Below are 20,516 nucleotides of genomic sequence, written 5' to 3'. Positions count from 1 at the left end.
AAAAAACAGGATGGATTTAAGGTAATCATAGTGTGTATTATTGGCTTCTAGAATTTAGTAGGAAGCTTCTCAAGGAGTCAGATTTTCACAGACTTCGGCAGAGACACGAGTATACACGCCCCAAGAGCATGAGGCTGACAAAATGCTCCCAAATGCTGGAAAAACGTGTTCTGTGCACAGGAAAAGCACGATGAAGGCTAAGCTGCAGCCACCCTGCTGCAACTTCCTCACACACACTCGCAATCGCCGAAAGTTCTGTTTACCCCAAATCCAAATCTTCCAAAAGCGAAACCAGCAGGAAGTTTCCTCTCTAGAATCGTGCTGAAAACTCACACACAATTTTTAATAAAATAGTCCTGAGGTATCACAAGATGTTTAAGTTTATTCTGAATCGGATTAAACTGTGTTCAACATGGCTCATTTCTTTACAAATCATAATTCTTGAATATATGTTAAAACAGTTAAACAGTTTTAATGTTTCCTCCTCAATTATACCGGATACACAGCACTTTAACTATACAAAAGGCAATGTCCGCATGGTTTATGGGACTCGAAGTGCGGTGAGGGGACCCTGCTGCAGCCAGCGGGCAGGTGAGGAACCCGCCGTGTCCCCGCCTGAGCTCTCACTGTCCCCTCGACGTCGAGTGAAACGAAATCTACCCCCGAGTTTACATTGCAATTACTGGGCTTTCTCCCTAGCATTCACATTCTGAAGTTAAAAAAACAAAAACCATCAAGAGAGCATACCTGACAGTTAAGGCCCTTCTCCCTCTGCAGTGTGGACTCTCTGATGTTTGGAAAGATTGGACTTACTACAGAAGGTTTTCCCACAATTATTACACCAATAGGGCTTTTCCCCGGTATGGATTCTATGGTGTTTATTAAAATTGGAGCTGTGGTTGAAGGCTTTCCCACACTCCTTACATTTATACGGCTTCTCCCCAGTGTGGAGTCTCTGGTGAGAACTAAGACCCGCATGCTGACTAAAGCTCTTCCCACACTCGCTACACTGATACGGCTTCTCCCCAGTGTGTATTCGATAGTGTCGAATGAGGCTGCCTTTCCCGCTGAAGGCTTTGCCGCAATCTTTACACTGGTAAGGAGCCTCTTCGGTGTGCATTCGCTGATGTTTAAGGAGGTCTGAGCTCTGACCGAAGGCTTTTCCACACTTACAGTCATAGGGCCGGTCCACCAAGTGTGTTCTGTAGTGAAGGGTCAGGTTGGAGCTGTGGCTGAAAGCTTTCCCACATTTGGTGCACACATACGGTTTCTCCCCAGTGTGTGTTCTCCGGTGTTTAGTGAGATTTGAGCTATTACTAAAGGCTTTCCCACACTCAGCACATATGTAACGTCTCTCTGCTGGGGCAGGTTTAGTCATTACTTCTCTACCTTTTGAGGGACCTTTGTCTTGGAGAGGAATTTTTGTTCCTCTTCCCTTTTCCAGGTTAACCCACTGCCTTTCTAACCTGGCCTCACATTTGTTGGCAATAATCATGGGAATAGAATCCCTTCTGAATCCTTCTGCGTGAAATTCTTCAGAACTTTCCTGCTTATCTGTTGATTCCTCATTCTGGGTGTTCGACTTACGATCTGAAACAGTAAGTAGAATAAGGACATGTCAGTTGTTTCCTGTCCTGAGAAGAAACTGTTAAATGAGAAATAGAATCACCAGGTGACACTGATGGATTCTAAGGGATAACCAAATATTGCTCTATGAAGTTACAGTATCACACTGATACAAATAAGTCATTATCAGATCTAGTTTACGATGCCAAACTTTCACGCAAGCCCCCTGCCAGAAGCTATCATGGTATGAGAAGTACATGGTGTTCTCTGCCAGGAGAACTTCGGGTATAGAGGGCAATTAGGCAAAACCAAGCATACTGAGACAGCAGCAAAGGAGCTGGGTGATGCTCAGGTAGAAAGAAACAAGAAAGAAAGACTGTGGAAGGGTCAAAGTTGATAAAGGAAAATAAAAAGGATAATTAAGGGAGAAGAGGCTAGTGGCAAACTCACAAAATCCTTATTCTCACAAAAGCTGAATATAAAAGCAATAAAAGAGAACGTTTGGTCCACTTATAATCATTCTAGTCCCAGATCCTTACTAATTTGAATGACAGTACTTAACCCCCACGAGGGTTTAACTCTCATCATTTCACCTACATTGGCTATGTCTTATCATTCTCTTAGCTATAAAGTAACTGTCCAAATCAGACTGAAGCAGCTTAGCTTTTTTAGAGCACTTCACAAGGCAGTCACACCTCTTAAAAGTCCACCTAGGGCTTCCCTGGTGGCGCAGTGGTTGGGGGTCCGCCTGCCGATGCAGGGGACACGGGTTCGTGCCCCGGTCCGGGAAGATCCCACATGCCGCGGAGCGGCTGGGCCTGTGAGCCATGGCCGCTGAGCCTGTGCATCCGGAGCCTGTGCTCAGCAACGGGAGAGGCCACAACAGTGAGAGGCCCGTGTACCAAAAAAAAAAAAAAAATCCACCTAACCATCCACATACACAGAAAAGGGGAGTAAGAGAAATTCACACTGAAAAATGGGCTCCCTTTGAGAACTGTCATCCCTCCGCAAGTCCAGAAGCCTCAGTCAACAAGGTACTTTCCTCTAAGCCACTTTCTCCTCGTCCCTGTCTCTCTCTCCACCCACCATCTATTTCCCTTGTCTGCTACCAGCTGCTTCTAGGCTCAGCCCCTCCTCACTGTCCACTGCTGACTGAAGCAGCAGCTAAAATCCCTTCCAGTCCCTATGATGAGCAGTCACTTGGCTACACGTACAGATTTCCCCTCAAGTTGCCATGAACTATGTGTGGGAAGTAAATAACTTAAGAAAGGTTAAACATTTTAAATAGCTTAATGAGGCATAAGTTGAAAAAGAAATTACCAGGACCATTTCTGCATAATCCCGAACTGATCACAGCAGGTTCACTAAGTCATTAACAAATGAACCAGCACCACCTCTTACTGATTCATTCAAGCTGTTCTCACTTCCATGAACAGTCCCCTTACTAAACTCACTTCAACTCTCCCTTTACGAGCGTGTCATCTGTTCCCACGCCAGGACCGACTGAGACACACCTGAGGGAGGAAAGGAACTCATTCTGCCTTGTCAGCCAGACCAGTTGAGTCAGCCTAGGGGAGCCACCTCACAACCAGGAATTAGGACGAGTGTTTCTTCAACCACAAAGGCCCGGGCACCGAGTCGGGGCCTGACAGATGGTCCTACCTTGAATCTTTCTCAGCTCTGGAGTGAAGTCCTCCTCTTCACCAGTCTCTTGGATGTAGAGGGGCCCCCAAGACTCATATTTGTAACTGGTCTCCACAGACCGTGGCTGCGGGCTGCTCAGGGATTCCTCCACTGTTCCTGAGGATGCCATCTTCTCCCACCACTGTTTCTGTTCACTGGGAGGTGGTGAGGCCTAGAGACAATGAGGAATGGCTGGGTCTGTGCACAGCTCACTTGAAGAACCAGAACAAAAGAAAACCTCAGGACAGCTATGTAGAACCTCTAGGAAAGAGAAAAGCATCCATCCCATTCAACTCCCAAGGGTAATTCCCTAATTCCATATAGGACAGCAGAAGAAAAATAGGAGGAAACATGGTCTAACTCAGCGGAAGGTCCATTCAGTTATTCTCAGTGTGTGAACAAACCCGCTCCTGCCTGGACTGCTACGCTTCCGACCTCACAGAGTAAAAGGTCTCCCCAGCCTACCTGCTGTGCTGGCTCATCCAGCTCTCGCTCCAGATCTTCCAGGAGAGTGACGGCCTCTTCAGCGCTCTCCGGGCAGTGCTCCTGCACCCAGGCCTGGAGCTCCTGGGGCAGGATGGTCAGGAACTGCTCCAGCACCAGCAGCTCCAGGATCTGCTCCTTGGTGTGAATCTCAGGCCGCAGCCACTCACAGCAGAGCACCCGGAGCTGGCTGAGGGCCTCCCGAGGGCCAGGGGTGTCATGGTACCCAAACTGCCTGAAGCGCTGGCGGAATGTCTCCAAGCTGGGAAGGCGCTTCCCTTTCTCCTCCTCCTCGACCTTCACAATCACAGGCCCCTGCTCTTGTGGAGTTCTAGGGCCCAGAACTGTGGCCATGCCCAGTACCTTGGTCATCATATAGGTACTCCAGAAACAGTGTCACTAAAATGGGGCTCTGTGTAGCAGGAGTACTGGTTCCTTTGGGTTTCTGGTTCTTTAGGGCTACACGTTAAACCTATGAAAATATGGTTACCATAAAATTACCAAAAGAAAAAGTATGTATGCTTTTTGGTCTTTATAACCACACCTTTAGCACAGGAAATTGTGGAAATTATGGCCATCGTAAAACTACCATATAAGAATGACTGTCAAATTTTTCTGGAGTCAGCTCAGGATATCCTATTTTGATTTGACTTTGCCTCCACTCTCTGAAAAAGTGCACTGTGGCTCAACCCCGTACGAACCCGTGTCCCCTGCATCGGCAGGCGGACTCTCAACCGCTGCGCCACCAGGGAAGCCCAGTATGTATGCTTTTTGGTCTTTATAGCCACACCTTTAGCACAGGAAATTGTGGAAATTATGGCCATCGTAAAACTACCATATAAGAATGACTGTCAAATTTTTCTGGAGTCAGCTCAGGATATCCTATTTTGATTTGACTTTGCCTCCACTCTCTGAAAAAGTGCACTGTGGCTCAACCCCGCTCCTGCATGTATGTCTGAAGAAAATGAAAACACTAATTCAAAAATATACATGCACCCCAATGTTCATAGCAGCATTATTTACAATTATCAAAATATGAAAGCAATCTAAGTGTCCCAACAGATAAACAAAGAAGATGTGGGGTGTGTACGTGTACACACACACGTCACCCCAATGTTCATAGCAGCATTATTTACAATTATCAAAATATGAAAGCAATCTAAGTGTCCATCAACAGATAAACAGATAAAGAAGATGTGGGGTGTGTACGTGTACACACACACACACACACAATGGTATACTAGTCAGCCATAAAAAAGAGTGAAATTTTGCCATCTGTGACAACATGGATGGACTTGGAGGATATTTACGTTTAGTGAAAAGTCAGACAGAGAAAGACAAATACTGTATATTGTCACTTATATGCAAAACCTAAAAAATAAAAAAAACTAGTGAATATAATAAAAAAGAAACAGACTCACAGATACAGAGAACAAACCAGTGGTTACCAGTAGGGTGAGAGAATGGGGGAGGGGCGATATAGGGCCGGAAATTAAGAGGTACAATCCACTATGTATAAAAGAAATAAGCTACAAGGATATACTGTACAGCAGAGGGAATATAGCCAATATTTTATAATAACTATAAATGGAGTATAATCTTTAAAAATTGTGAATCACTATGTTGTACACTTGTAACTTATATAATATTGTACATCAACTATACCTCGATTTGGAAAAAACAAAACAAAACACTGTGGTGTAAGCTTAAAACTAAATTTAAATTAACTTTGCTCCAAAAACTGTTTCAGAATCTTACAATTCCTGAGATCTCAACAGGCCATCTACTGGCCAAATGAAGTCTGTCTAAACCTACAACTTTTAGCTTTAGCATTAAAAATTTACTAGTCAAATGACAGGCTAGTTAGCATAACCAGGAATCATGTTAGAAGCCTGGAATTAACTAGCATATTTTTAAATGATTGAGCATAGTTAGTGATGTAATTTGAGCTTCATTGTGGTACGCGGGCCTCTCACTGTTGTGGCCTCTCCTGCTGCGGAGCACAGGCTCCGGATGCGCAGGCTCAGCGGCCAAGGCTCTCGGGCCCAGCCTCTCCACGGCACGTGGGATCTTCTCGGACCGGGGCACGAATCCGTGCCCCCTGCATCGGCAGGCGGACTCCCAACCACTGCGCCACCAGGGAAGCCCCACTTGACCCATTTTAAGCAGGGCATACTCTTGTTTTAAAATGCCATTTATGTTTAGCTTTCACAGAAAGACCAGTGGAATGACAAGAGATTAGACTAAAAGTAACCTATGTTCTTTCAGAGGTATTTCTTTTGATGAGACACATACTGCTGAGAGGAAACTGAAGAGAAAAATTAAACCACAATAGACAATACAAAAGATGTTTAAGAGTATTTTTTCTTTTAAATATTATATATATTTGTCAGCTGATACATTAGAATACTGAAAACATCTATAGTAAATATAATTACTTCCATTTTTTCATATGCCAAAAAAGTGAAATCCACTCACTCAACATTTGCTGAATACCTGCCATGGGCTCGATGCTAGGACTGCAGGGATGCCTAAAACAGATACACGCCTACTCTCACACAGCTTTCAAGTTGTGGGGGAGATGGAAAAGAAGTGAATAAACAGACAACAGAATCAGTCTATCATTCTTGGCATTCATTAAATATAGTACTCTGAAAGAAAACTACATAAGTTAATTAATCTTACACACTTGTGACTGGCCTTCCTGATGAGCATGTTTTCAAACTCTAAGCAGCACCTTTCCTGTCACATAGGTGTTCCCATACTGCATTTGAATAATCCAGACCAAGAAAACTCCAGCAGTCTCAGGAAAGAACCAAACACGTAAAAAATCTATGTGGGTGTTCATTACATGAAATTATATTGATAACAATGGTAGAGAACATAAAAAGGATGTATAAATGGCTTATAAAAGCTGAAGACGAGGGAACAGGAGTTGCAGATAATCTAAAGCTAAGGCATTTAAAAAGTTGAGTATGCTAATTTCTAACATGTGTGTCAATCTCCATGGATCTGGCTTGAGAGCACTTGAAATATCATCTTGCACACACACTCATAATATACACACAATCACAATGAAGGAAAAAGATAAAAACACGAACAGTGATATTTCTGGGTTACAGAATTATGAATGATTTCAATTTTTTTAAGTCTTTTTTTTATTTCCTACATTTTCTATAATGGGTATTATTACTTTTGTAGCCAGAAAATCATAAAATCTCCAAAGGAATCATAAGCAGTTTTTAATAAATAAAATAGATTTTACTTCTAATGCCCAAATTCCATGCCCTTCAAAAAAAGAAACCCAGTAAAACAAAAAAGCAGCAATTCCAGCCCATGCAGAACCTTCCAAAAAAGGTACATTTATGTTACAGCTTTTAAATCAGATGTTTAGTTTCACACATTTAGTAAATATGTATTAAAAACATGTATTTTATATGACTCTTCCCCTTTATTTTTCTAATCAATTTTGGTAATTAAAAAAATATAGGAAGTGGGGTTCTAGGAATAAAACCTCAATACGTAACCTTGCTTTTACGAGAAAGTCAATAATTATCAGCTGCTGATTAGTTCAGAACTCTTGGGATGCTAGCTGGGACTCCCCTCTACCGTACCCAAATTCTGAAGCATCCTATGAGGTGCCAACAGGTATTCCAACACAGTGGACCAGCATCAGCACTGAGCACTCGTTTATGCTGTCCTCTGCACCCAGTACACTATGAAGCTCCCAAGTTCAGAATTACTTGAAAACTGAGCGGGGGGTGGGGGGGTGGGGGGTTGGGAAGCACTGTCATCTAGTCTCTTAAAATAAAGGCATTAGCACCAAAGGCTAAAATAACCTAAATATAGATGTAGTAGCGCTGGGAGCATTCCTTAGAAATCCTTTCAAGTGGACCTCCTAAGTGTTGGAATAACTTTGTAACATAACTGGCTACAAAATTTCCCACTCTCTTCAGAGGAGGGCACCCCAAGAACAGGAAAGACTGCTCAGCTTCTGGGATCCAGCCTGGGAAACTCTGCAAGACACTAGGAGTTATAACCCAGCACAGAAGGCATTAAACAGTGAGTGCCCTGTATCACGTTCACATGGGATCTGTTCCCAGAAGTTGGCGAGTTCAAACTCACAGATGCCACTACATCACACAATCGCCTTTGCAAAATACATACATAGTCATAATTAAAGAAGAAAGTTTCCCTAGATGTTGCTGCTGGGCAACTGGCTGGGCTGGCTCAATAGCTCAGTGGCTTATTCTAGCACACCAGTTTTGCAGTGCCCACAATTCAAATTCATGCCTCAGCAAGACCACAAACAAGTGGAGGGCTGGATGCTTGAAGCCTTCTTCCTAACTGTACTCACTCTCTTTGGAGAGTTCATCCAGTCACGTGGCTTTAAGTACCATCTACATACTCAACAGCCGCCAATTTACCTGCAGCCTGGACCTCTCTTCTGAACTCCAGACTCACACAACAAACTACCCACTTGACGTTGCCACCAGCATGTCCAGTGGCATCTCAAGCTTAACACGCCTGAAACTGTACTTCCCATCTTTCACGCAAAGCTGCTCATCTTAGTTAATGGCAACTCCACCATTTTTTCCAGACCAAAAAAACCTGGGGACCCAACTCCTCCTTCACATTCTGCACACAATTCATGAGCAAATCTCTACAACTAAGAGATTCAGAGTTCACTACCTCCAGCACTGCTGTCCCACCAGTCCATCATCTGTTGCCTGTTAAATACAAGTCAGATCACATCATTCCTCTGCTCACACCTTTCAAGGCTTTGTGTGTCATACAGATTAAAAGCCAAAATCATCACAAGGCCAACAAGGTCTCAAAGATTTCAGCCCCTGTTGCCTCTCAGATCTCCTTGTCTCTTGTCTGCCTCTAGCAAAGCCAGTATTGGTCATGACCACACTGGTCATGTTGAGTTTGTCTAAAGGTTCATTTAGGGATGCTCTCAAGGTCTTAGCTTTCGAATTTTTCTTAATACGGTGCTTATAAAATAAAAAAGCACGTGAATAGAAAACAGAGGCTTCATTACTCACACTGTCTTCAACCACAGTGAACTGTTTTAAGCTCGCTAGAATGTTTAGCACGAGAGGCCCATCAAGGAAAAGTTCATGGTCTACTTCAAGCAGAGGCCTTTGTTCTGTTCCGAGGTTTTTTCCCCCTCTTTTATGCCGATTTCCCAAAGCTTATATGCCCTTATCAAAGTGCCCCAAATCCATTCTAGAACAAGATGAGGCATAAATAAACCAAATTATTACAGTCTAACAATTTAACACGACTTACCAATTAATGCTAGAATGCTTCTGACATACTCATTCTGTACCTGAAAACTCCTACGCAGGCAAACTTGATAATTCATGAGGCACAGATTTCTACTGCTGGACAGTTCTAATTGTTACAGGTTTTCTTTAAACTGCGCCAAATTCTGCATCACTTTTTATCTTCTTTCTTCACTGATCCTAGTTTGGTCCTAAACCAAAACTTACTTTCTCCGTTGTAGGCTTCCAATACCTGAAAACAGCTCTCTTTTCTTCACAGTTCTTTCAATTGCTCCTTATACAAGAGGTTTCCAAGTACCTCACTCACCAGATCACCTTTCTCTTGACAAACTATTTATAAATAAATGGTCCTCTAAAAATGTGTTTCCAAACTGGAGCAGATCCCTGTTACGTGCTTTCTAACCTGAACAAAGCCCTCCCTATTCCCTCCCTTGGAACAGATACTACCCAGGACTTCTGAGGCCCAGTTTCTCACACGAGGTCCCCAACCCCCTCGGGCGAATTCTTATCAATTAGCCTTTAATTCGGACCGCCTACCGAGAGCCAGGGAAAAAGAGAAAGCAGCCCCGCTCAGACTGACGGGCCGTTCGGCTCAGGGAGCGCAGAGAAAAACTGCTCTGGAACACGAAAGAAACCAACTTTCACCTTTTTAAACCCCTGGGGGTGTGCGCGGTGTGGGGGGGGAATGCTTTCAAGGGAGCAAACGCCTCCGCCGTCTGTGGCTGGGCAGGGACTGGGGGCTCCTCCCACCACCCTCCCAGGACCGGTCTGGGGAGTCCCCACAGGCCACAGTTGCCTAACCCACCCGTATCTCCCCGCACCCTTCGGCGGACACTCCCGCTTCCGCCCGCCACGCGAACCCGGGACCGGGAGGCTTACCGTGAGTAAAATCCACTGGGGCCGCTGGAACACCTCGACGCGCACCGCCGCCGACGCAGCCGGAAGTGCGTCATAGCCCCGCCCGCGGAGAGCTGTGCGGGGCCGCAGAGGCCCCTCTAGGAAGTTGGGAGGTCTTTTTTGGCATCTCGGTGTCTCGGGTACTCGGGAGGCTGAGGAGCGAAAGTGACTAGTGGAGGCGCCCTCGCAACGTGAGCAGGCGGGGACCTCTTTCCCATTCCTTCTTTTTTTTAACCAAGGAGGGGTTGACCAGATGAAGTCTTGGCGGTTTCCGCACTCCGCCCCCGACGCCCCGGGCCAAGGAGAGGCGTGGGCTCGGCGCGGCGGCCTCGGTCCTCCTCGTGGACTTCAGAGGCCGGTTCCCCTGTGACCCTCAGGCCGGTCACCGCGTGAGAATTCGGTCCCCATTTATGGACAGAGCCCCACGCTTAGCCCACGAAGCCCGAGATTCAGTTATCACACTCAGATGCCCGGCGGCATCCACCTGAAGTAGCTGTGCCCTTGGGGCTTTGCGGGTTCGAAACTTCCTGGGCAGAAATCTCTGGGGCCGCCTTCCGGAAGCTCCTGATGCTGCAGGACTTTGTACAGAGGTCCTTGCCTACCTTTTCCCCCGCCGCTGTTGCTCAACTGCAGGTTACGGGACTGTAGATTCTCAATGTTTTCGATCTCAGCCCCACCCCGTCTGGCCCTCACTGAGTTTGCTTTTGCCTGGTCCCTCAAAAGGCATACATGTTGAGGGACAGCAACGTGCCTGCGCAGGGAATACCGTGTCTGAATGCACCATAAATTTGTAGAGATGAGACGTTTTTCCCTGATGTTTTCTATGATCATTTAAATTAAAAAACAAAATTCAAAGACATACAAAAGATCAACAGTGAGTCTCCTATGTACCAACTGACCAGTTTCAACAGTTATCACACAGTCTTGTTTCATTCATTCCCCCACGCACTGGTCAGACGTCTAAGATGGGCCCCTTCTGGGTGGCAAACGTTAAGAGGAGTGTTCAAAACCCAGTGATCATCCAGAAATGATGAAATCATCAGGAGGTGTGAGCTCTGAACACCATGCCATTCCACCTAGGAGAATCTGGAGAATTTTTCTTACCTTAGGTAAGGAGAGGACAAGGGGAGAATGAGAGACAACGCAGCCTTAGTTTTCAAATTTGTGAAGTGTCATCACTGGAAAATGAAGTTTGTCTTCTGGGGCCCAGAGGACAGAACTAAGAGCAATGAATGGAAATGAAAGAAAAGTTCAATACAAGGAAGGACTTTCTAAGAGAGTTGCTCAAAAACGGCCACTTCCTGCATCATCTTGTGCTGCTTTGAAGTGGGAGAGCCCCGGCAATGGGGAGGACAGGAGTTTTGCAGAGTGAATTTTGGGGCTGGATGACCTACAGCTTGCCCCAGACTCCTGTTAGTTTTTCCCTTCACCTCCAGCCCCAATGGCATTCATTACCACTCCCTCCACACACCTCCTCTGAGTACTTACTGTGGGCCGGTACTGTGTTAAGCACTTGGTTTCAGTTCTTTATTGCCGCATAAAAAACTACCCCAAAACCTAGTGCCTTAAACACAACAATTATCCTGACTTCTTCTAACTCAGAGGCAGTAAGGGGCTTAAAAGTATAGACTCTGAAGAAAGAGCCAAGTTTGGATCTTGACTTTCCCACATATCACTTGTATGACACTGGAGAAGTTACTTACTTTCCTGAGCCCATGTTTCCTGATCTATAGAACAGAGATTTTAATATTTCACAGGGGTAAGTATTCTCAGCATTATGTTTCAAAGGATTGATAAATTGAAGATAAATGTGTGTAGCAGATTGTTTCTAAAAATAGTCACAACTCCCATCCCACATGCTCTTTTGCAATGTGGCCAAGAGCTAGATAGAACAGAATCACTAAGGCTGAGGGGGAAACCAGAAACCTCAGAAACCTGCATAGTTCTATGGGCCACACGTTTCATTGTTGTTTTTGTTGTTGTTTGTTTTTTTGGCCGCACTGTAAGGCTTGCAGGATTGAACCTGTGCCCTCTACAGTGAAAGCTCGGAGTCCTAACCACTGGACCGCTCGGCAATTTCTGAGCCACACATGTATTGATGCCTTGGCAGCGCTCTGTCCAACCTCTTAGACAAAAGGATCTTTGCCGAGTCATGCAACCAGTAAGTTGTGATGTTGAGGCTTAAAGGAAATCCTTTCCGTTCCAAGCCCATTGTTCTTTCTACAGCAAAGGGCCTAGAGTTGCAAAATACTGATGGCAAGAGAGACCTTAGGGAAAAACTGGTTAAGTTCTTGTTTTCAAATGAAGAAACCCACCTGTGCCTGAAGAGGTCAGCTCCGAGGAACACTAGTGAGCTAATTAGTAGCAGAGCTGAGAGTAGAATCCAGATGCTCTAATTCAATCCTGTGTCCTTACTATATCTCAGCAGATTAAAAAGATCAATATGCTTCCATCCAAATCAGACTGTGGTAAAATAAATTAACTTACATGATCCATTATCATCTATTGATATAACCATGGCCATATGACAAAACCACAAGAGATCAGACAAAGGAAAAGTTAGCCATTGTGGCTGGTGGCTCTGCATTTCTTCTTCAGAACAGTTTTGACTTACAAGAACCTCATACTCTTCCAATGAATTCATTCAGCAAACACTAACCGAGAACCTACAATGTGTCAGCCATTGGGTTCAGGCACAAGGAGAAAATGAAAAATACATGTAGCTCTTGGCAGATATGTAAACAAATAACTATGGACATGGTCCATAATAATACACGGTCCATGATAATACAGACGAGACCAATAAATGGTGACAAAGTGACATGTCATCTTGGGGATGCAAAATGTGATGTCTCCTAACATGCAAAGCTCTGTGGCAGGGAGTTTATTAGAGGACAGTTCCTGCCTTTTGGAGAATTCTACTTGCTAAAAGTTCTTTCGATTAAAGCAAACATCTAGGGAACTTCCCTGGTGGCGCAGTGGTTAAGAATCCGCCTGCCAATGCAGGGGACACGGGTTCAAGCCCTGGTCCGGGGGGATCCCACATGCCGTGGAGCAAGTAAGCCCGTGCACCACAACCACTGAGCCTGCGAGCCACACCTACTGAAGCCCTCGCGCCTAGAGCCCGTGCTCCGCAACAAGAGAAGCTACTGCAATGAGAAGCCCGCGCACCACAACAAAGGGTAGCCCCAGCTCGCCGCAACTAGAGAAAGCCCACGCGCAGCAACGAAGACCCAACGCAGCCAAAAATAAATAAAATAAATAAATTAAAACAAACAAACAAAAAGCAAACATCTGCTTTCTTGTAATTTCAACTCATTGATCCTAGTCTTTTTTTTTTTGGCTGCACCACAAGTGTTGTGGAATCTTAGGTCCCCAACCAGGGATTAAGCCCAGGCCCTCGGCAGTGAAAGCGCGGAGTCTTAACCACTGGACCGCCAAGGAAGTCCCACATTGATCCTAGTCTTGCTTGATCATTTTCTCTCACAAAATGCATGTAGTTGTTCTTGTCAGCCCTTCAAAATATTTGGAAACTACCATGTGTGACTGTCCCAAAAACCACCTACAACAAGTTCTATGATCTTGTCTGAAAGTTGCTTCTGAATCTTGGAATGTGAAGTGTATAATGGCCCTCTGAGGGTCCACGGTTCCTCATTTAAATGACCTCCATACTCTCCCACTTAACTTTCTCTGCATTACTCGGTTTTCTTTTGTCTTTTTTTTTTAACTGGAGTATAATTGCTTTACAATGTTGTGTTAGTTTCTGCTGTACAACGAAGTCTTTTGTCTTGAAAGATTATTTGGTTTGAAAAAGAAAAAGACCCCGCTTTGTAGCAGAGGTCTGGAAAGGGAAAAGCTACGCTAGTTACTGCAGGTCTGGGCTTCCTCCCTCCTCTTCCAGCGGGGTGGTCGTGGTTCTCTCTAAAAAGGTTGCTTTCTGGATCTTCCTCGCTCAGTCTCGCCATCACTTACTTTTGCTGCCATCACTATGCTTGGCCAGCAGAGGGTGATCAAACCTTGGTTTCTTTTAGAACAAGGCAATCTCCTTACCCATCACAGCTCTGAAAACTTCCCTTTTTTCTTCCCAGAGGGAGTCCGCCTGTACAGCCTGTTGGGAAGCTGCAAAGACATTCATTCAGCTAAAGAAAATGAAAAGAGAATAAAGGTGATGTAGTTAGACAACCCCATAGCTTAGAGCTGGAGCGCTGTTGCTAATGAGCCTTGGAGGACTTGAAGATGCAGCTTAATTATCTGGAAAATGGGCATAATAACCTGCTCTGAGAACTTTAAAGCATTTGGATCACGTGATAGTGAACTGGCTTTGTAATTACCTGTACCAATAGTAAGGACATTTTCATCTTCAAAACTCTTGGCTACCATATTATTTCTGATCTCTGTTTTAATGTCAGTGCACTGCCCTCCCCGCCGCCCTGCCCTAGGATGTGGCTCTGCCCATCACAGGTCCTTTTTTGTTGCTGTTGTCCTACCCGCTCTGGAGAGGGCCACTTGCCTTCTTAACAAGAGACAGTAAAGTTTCCCGCCAAAGCTTTTACAAGAGCAGGTTGCCGGCTTGTTCCCCGTTGTTGGTGGAAGAACCCAGAAAAAAATTGCATAATCTCTGAGTAGAAGGAGATCACCAAGGGCATCTGGCCCAGCCCTCCCCCTAGCAAAATCCCTTCCTGCCCAGGACCCCTGGGTGTCATACCTGACCTGATTCGATGCAGACAGCTGGCTCTGCAATGAGGTTCCTTCTCCCAGCGTCTTCCACTAGGGCCATTCCTTCTGGGTGTGCACCTTGGGCCCTGCAGAACCCTGGGGCCACCAGTCATCTTCTTATCAGGAGTTGTACGGTTATCACAACTCACTAGCACAAGGCAGGCAAGTGTCTTGAGGAAGGGGTGCCTTTTTCTAATTTGCCCAAAGTCCTGGTAGCAGCTGGGAAGAGCTGGCTTTACTTATCTGCCTTACTCACTGCTGGACCTCTTTCTTTTTTATTATTCCTGACACCCAGCACATGGCCTGACAATAATGTTTGTTGAAAGGGATTTAGATTGATTTCTTGGAGGCATGCAGAACAAACTGAATGCCTCTTCCACATGACAGGCCTTTAGATACTTGAGGGCAGAGACCAAGTTCTCATGTGTTTTCTCCTCACCAAGCAAAACCCTTTATTGTACACCTGAGGTGGTTTTAGTTTTACCATCCTGCGGTTGGTCTGTCTCTCTTTTAAAATGTGGAGTCCAGACCCAAATGCAGGGCGCACGATGACAGATAATCCAGATGGGGGGAGTCGTGCTAGCACGTGTGTGTTCAAGCATCTGGAGTGGAGGCCGTGCCAAAGACACCTGAGCCTTGGAGGCAGTGGTGGTGACTACTGGTGAAGGGATGTGCATAGTTTGGGACAAGAAAGTCCTCTTAAACCTGTGCAGTAATGCCCATGACTCCAGAGGAAATACCATTCCCCGGAGGATTTGGAATTGCAAGAGCTGAAAAAGGATTGGGGCAGGGGAAAGAATTGAGTAGGGATTAGTGCAGTTTGAGAGACTCAGAGGCCATGTGAAATTCTGTCCATAACATCGGGGACTGTCATGGGTCCCAAATTTTCACAAAGACCTGATTTTAAGGTAGTGTCTTTTAGGGACTCATGGGATGGAGGACACTGCCAGCATGTTTCACTTAAAGAAGGGAAACTTTTGTGAGGGGTAAATTAATATTCAGGAAAGAGTGAGAGGACCATGGAGGAAATAATAGCTAGTATATCTGGAACACATAGGTCAGGCACTGCTGTAGCTGCCTTACATGTAACGGCTCATTTAATGCTTATAACGCTATGTCCATTTTGCTGATGAGGAAACTAAGACACAGCACGTAAGTGGTAGATGAAGGATTTGATCCTGGGCACACTGGCTCCAGTGCCTGCGTGTGTAAACACTATGCTAGGCTGCTCCATAAACGTAGTTGTGGGAACACAGAGGTGGCGTATGCAGGTGGGAGAATAACTGAGCTCAGAAAGGACATGAAGTAGTGGAAAGAACCTGATTGTTGGAGTCAGACACACCTCGCTTTAAATCCAGCTCTGCCACTCATGCATGGAATCAGCTGCTTCACGTTACGGGCCTCAGTGTCCACATCTGTATAATGGGGAAACTGTCTCTACAAAGTTGATGTATGGATTAGAGAAACCTCATGGTTGTTATTATTCAGGAGTGAAGGAGGAAGAGAGAGAGGAGTTGATGGGCAGTGCAATGCGAACAACTGACAAGGTTTCAAGGAAATGTCAAGTGCTCTAGAAAAGTAAGGGAGAATGAAGACGAGAGAAAGGGCTCTGTCAAGAACACTGGTGACCTCTAATGGTGCCATCTAAGAGGCTGGGATGAGAGCCGAGTTACAAGGGAATTCCTTGGTCATGCAGTGGTTAGGACTCCATGCTTCCACTGCAGGGGAAAGATCCCTGGGGAACTAAGATCCTGCATGCTGTACAACGTGGCCAAAAAATAAAAACACACAAAAAAAAGAATGTTAAAAAAAAAAAGAACTGAGTTACAGGGGCTTAAGAGGGAGGATATCAGCGGTGAAGAGATGAAAACAGCAGTTCTGGTCCACGTGGCAGAGGAATTTGGTAGCTAAAAGGAAGGGTCAAAGTCAAACCAAAGATTTGAAAAATTTGCTTTTGCTCCTTAAAGCTACAAGTTTGTACTTATTTAAATGGAGAACAGGTACTGAGGGGTGAGGAGGAGGCTGGAGGTGCTTGAGAGCAAGGCCACATCCCTCGGAGGCAGCAGGGGAGGGGCTCCAGGGAGCAGGGAGGACCAGACAGGGAGGCGTCGGGATGGCCTGAGGCCCCTGGGAGAGCATAACAAGGGGGGTCTGCTGAGAAAGGGTGAGGTGAGGCCACGGTGGGCCTGGGAGCTTGGGGAGCAGGGAACACCCAGACAGCGGCCCCAAGACTACGGCAGAGAGGAGGGGAGGCTAGCAGGGGCAAGGGTCGTGGAGGGGCCATGTCTGCGGATTTTCCCCGGGCAGTTTTCTGTAACTAAGGCACAGGAATGGAGGGAGGAGGAAGCTACCAAGGTTTGAACTGGACACAGTGAAAGGCTGAGATGTTCTTGGAAGGTAACCTTGACCCTTACGACTCCTGGGGCTCTTGTCTACACTGGGGACGCTGGAGTCTCTGGTCCTCTCCACACCCAGCCGTTAATAAACTCAGGACCAGAATCTCTCACAGGGCCCGTCGTCCACAGCAGTGACCAAATTCAATAATGCACTGGGTTTCTTCCAGCTTCTGTCTACGCTGCGGTTCTCTGAAATCATCTCCTAAAATAAATCAACTGCAACTACACACGAGCCCTGACCTCAGGTTCTGCTCTCAGGGAAGGTAGGCTAAGATTGTTGGACAGTATAGGGCTTAGTACCCCTGAATTAAGATTTGGTTGTGATACCTAAGTAAAAATACATTGCTTTTTCACACGTGCCACCTTTTACTTTTTAAAAAATTTGTTTATCTCACCATAGCCCTGGAAAGCAAGTGAGGCAGGGGTTAGTATTCCTTTAGGATAAGGAAACTGAAGAGCAGAGGAAAACAGAACACTTTGCACTTCTCTCTAGTTTCTAAATAGGGTGGAAAAAAATCAATTATTTAAATGAGACAAAGTGAAAAAAATCACATTTTGTTTCAGTAAGTTATGCAAAAACAAGATTAGGTTACAGTTCATAGTTTGAAGGTCTAAAATATCAACTTTATTTATTGCTCCTACTATTAGGATGTTCAATTTTTTAAGTCTCATAAAGTGGTCAAAAGGTTTTGTTTTTGTTATTGGAGTACAGTTGATTTACAATGTTGTTAGTTTCTGCTGTACAGCAAAGTGAATCAGTTATACATATATCAACTTTTTTTAGCTTCCTTCCCCATACAGGCCATTGTGTTCCCTGTGCTATATGGTAGGTACTTATCAGTTATCTGTTTTATATATAGTAGTGTGTGTATGTCAATCCCAGTCTCCAAAGGTTATTTTAATGGTTCCATCCTATGACAAAATTATGTTTTGGGGGATCATTAAAAAGCAACTTTAGGGCTTCCCTGGTGGCGCAGTGGTTGGGAGTCTGCCTGTCGATGCAGGGGACGCGGGTTCGTGCCCCAGTCCAGGAAGATCCCACATGCCGCGGCGCGGCTGGCCCCGTGAGCCATGGCCGCTGAGCCTGCGCGTCCAGGTGAGCCACGGCCGCTGAGGCTGCGCGTCCAGAGCCTGTGCTCCACAACGGGAGGGCCACAACAGTGAGAGGCCTGCGTACCGCAAAAAAAAAAAAGCAACTTTATTCCATGGTTTTTCATTGTTGCCAAGAAGCTACCTAAGCGCTTGTGAAATTACCTACAACATGTCATTTGGGTGAGGATTGTGTCAGTTCTAGTTTTTAACTTTGAAATTATACTTTTTTCTTTACCCAAAACACGCATTTTATGCAACCAAGGACAACAAAAAACAAACATCACAACTACTGCCACCTAGAGATGATAATTTATTGTTTTACCATGATCCTGAAGAGAAACAACATAAAGAGAATATTTATTACAAATCCCCACAATTTCCTTCCCCCACCTCACTACTCTAAAATTCGTCAGACACCATCGGCCTCCTAAAATGGACCGTTGACTATAAATGCATTGCCAATTTATTTTGCTGCCATTTCTCATGACTGAAACTTTAGTGCTCAATCAAATGACTATTTTCAGTGGAGGAGTTTCCTAGCTTTAAAAAAAAACCTCACTCTTCCTCTAAAATTCCATTATTTACTGAAAGAAGCCGTTTTCGAAACGTTAATGAGGATTTTAAATGAACAAATTCAATTTAAAAATCATTCACTGAACATCTACCAAGCATCTGGACGCTTCAAAGACCAGGGAACTGAAAAGACCAGGTTTAACAGCAATAACTTAATTATGCAGATATACAAAGACAAGTCAGTTTCTTTTCGTCTAATTTATTCTAAACTAAGAAACTAGGAACTGACAAAACAGGAAAGGTTTGTTTTACCCAGTCTACAGATAATAAACAAGACAGTGCCTGAGTTAGCTCTCTATATAGATTTAGGGTTATCGTGTTGACCTGCGTGTAATAACCTCTATTTAACTAAAAGTTAATAAAAATATTTATGTTCATGTTAAAATAATTGCTGATTTTGCTTGCATATCCCGCCCCTTGCCCCTAAACTCATAGATTTTTAGAAAAAGATTTTCCTGTGTCGTCACAACCTGCTTCCCCCTGCCCAGCCCTCTCACATAAGAACCCCTGCAACCAGCAGAAGTACCTCTAAATCTAATACGCTTTGTCCTCGCTCGGCGGACTAAAACCTTACTCTGTCAAGTGGCTGAAGTGGGGGTAGGGGGATGGGGAAGGCAGGCGAGCACTGGCCCCCAGCACACGCCCAGCAGTCTCTCTTCTCTCCCTCCACAGGGCTCCCTCACCACTCTTCTGCAGCTGCGAGTCTGGCCCCTACAACCCTCCCCCCGCACTCTCCTTCCTAGCAAACCTGACCTTGTCGGGAGACTAAACAATAGCGACTCGGGCAGCTGCCCGGTCCCTTCCCTGGACCAAAGGAACTTGAAACCCGCATCTGAAACTGGAATGAAATCCCAGTTTCAGCATCACCTTTCAATCCCTCACAGAACTTACTCTTTGTATCTTAATGCACTCAGCCTGGCTGCTTAATGAGTGCTTGCTGAAGGGAGAAAATTTAATTTTAAGACCAATTAACTTTTCTGATTACTATGTAATTTGAAGTGAGTCATGATTCTTTAGTAAATGGAGGTGAGAATCTCAACGATTAAAAGAAAAACAAAACAAAAAACCTGTTAAAATAACAGCAGACCATTGTTCAGAAGTCAACCTAATGCCCACTCTTTACCTTCCACTGTTTTAGGATAAGAGAAAAACATGAGGTTTGTGGTATCCACTGTTAAACAGAACCAGACAATATGAAACTAAGTTCTCATGTTAAGACATTCTGTATTATGAGATGTCCAAAACAGTTCCCAAACTTTTGTTTGACCTGCAGAATTGGAGATGGCTTACCTCCCTATAACTTCAAGTTTGTTTTACAAAGCTCTGAAAAGTAAAACAGATTTCATTTTTAGATATAATAAAAAATTAATTTGAATAGCAAAATAAATAACTACTTTTCAATGTACAGTAGTGTGTCCATTCTAAAAATGAAACCTAAATGTTAGGGAAACTTTTCAAATAATACTTTTTATTATATTCTCCAGTAGTAGTTGAAATAAAAATCTACTCTTTTAGGAAAAGATCTATTTATACCACTTAATTTCCTTTTCTCTGATTCTACGTTTCACTTTGCAATCTGCAGACCTTCACGTGGTTTCCCAGCTGGGGAACCACAGCCCCCTCATCAGTATTTGAGAAGCTGTGCAGAGTGGGACCCACAAACACATGGCTCCGCTGATAAGTACTGCTGTCACTGTGTGACTACATTTTAATACTGTTACTCCAATTCACACGATGACTCTTCCATGAGGATGGTAGGATGAACCTGGTTAGCTAGCTTTAGATGAGGACGCCGAGACCCTGCAATAAAAGGTGATCA

General features: G+C 44.8%; 1 protein-coding gene across 4 annotated transcripts in view; it reads right to left on the bottom strand.

Annotated features, from left to right (window-relative positions):
* Window positions 1–362: 362 nt before the first annotated feature.
* ZKSCAN1 (zinc finger with KRAB and SCAN domains 1) overlaps window positions 363–20,516 on the bottom strand; it is a 39,072-nt gene continuing 18,918 nt past the window's right edge. The window contains exons 1-4 of one of the 4 annotated variants that reach the window (XM_024745337.1): window positions 9,903–9,987; window positions 3,715–4,204; window positions 3,229–3,421; window positions 363–1,590 (exon numbers count right to left, since the gene is read on the bottom strand). In XM_024745337.1, the coding sequence (XP_024601105.1) occupies window positions 755–1,590; window positions 3,229–3,421; window positions 3,715–4,107 (1,422 nt within the window). In that variant the 5' untranslated portion in view covers window positions 4,108–4,204; window positions 9,903–9,987 and the 3' untranslated portion in view covers window positions 363–754. Of the gene's footprint in view, window positions 1,591–3,228; window positions 3,422–3,714; window positions 4,277–4,522; window positions 4,763–8,780; window positions 9,879–9,902; window positions 9,988–20,516 lie in introns of those variants that run through there. The other 3 variants (XM_024745339.1, XM_024745338.1, XM_024745340.1) reach the window with 3 other exon arrangements.

The sequence above is a fragment of the Neophocaena asiaeorientalis genome, unplaced genomic scaffold (genome assembly GCF_003031525.2).
Source record: "Neophocaena asiaeorientalis asiaeorientalis breed wild unplaced genomic scaffold, Neophocaena_asiaeorientalis_V1.1 scaffold461, whole genome shotgun sequence".
In the NCBI taxonomy this organism is placed as follows: domain Eukaryota; kingdom Metazoa; phylum Chordata; class Mammalia; order Artiodactyla; family Phocoenidae; genus Neophocaena; species Neophocaena asiaeorientalis.
The sequence above is the reverse complement of the archived record's forward strand: the minus strand, read 5'-3'. Positions and strand labels throughout refer to the sequence as shown.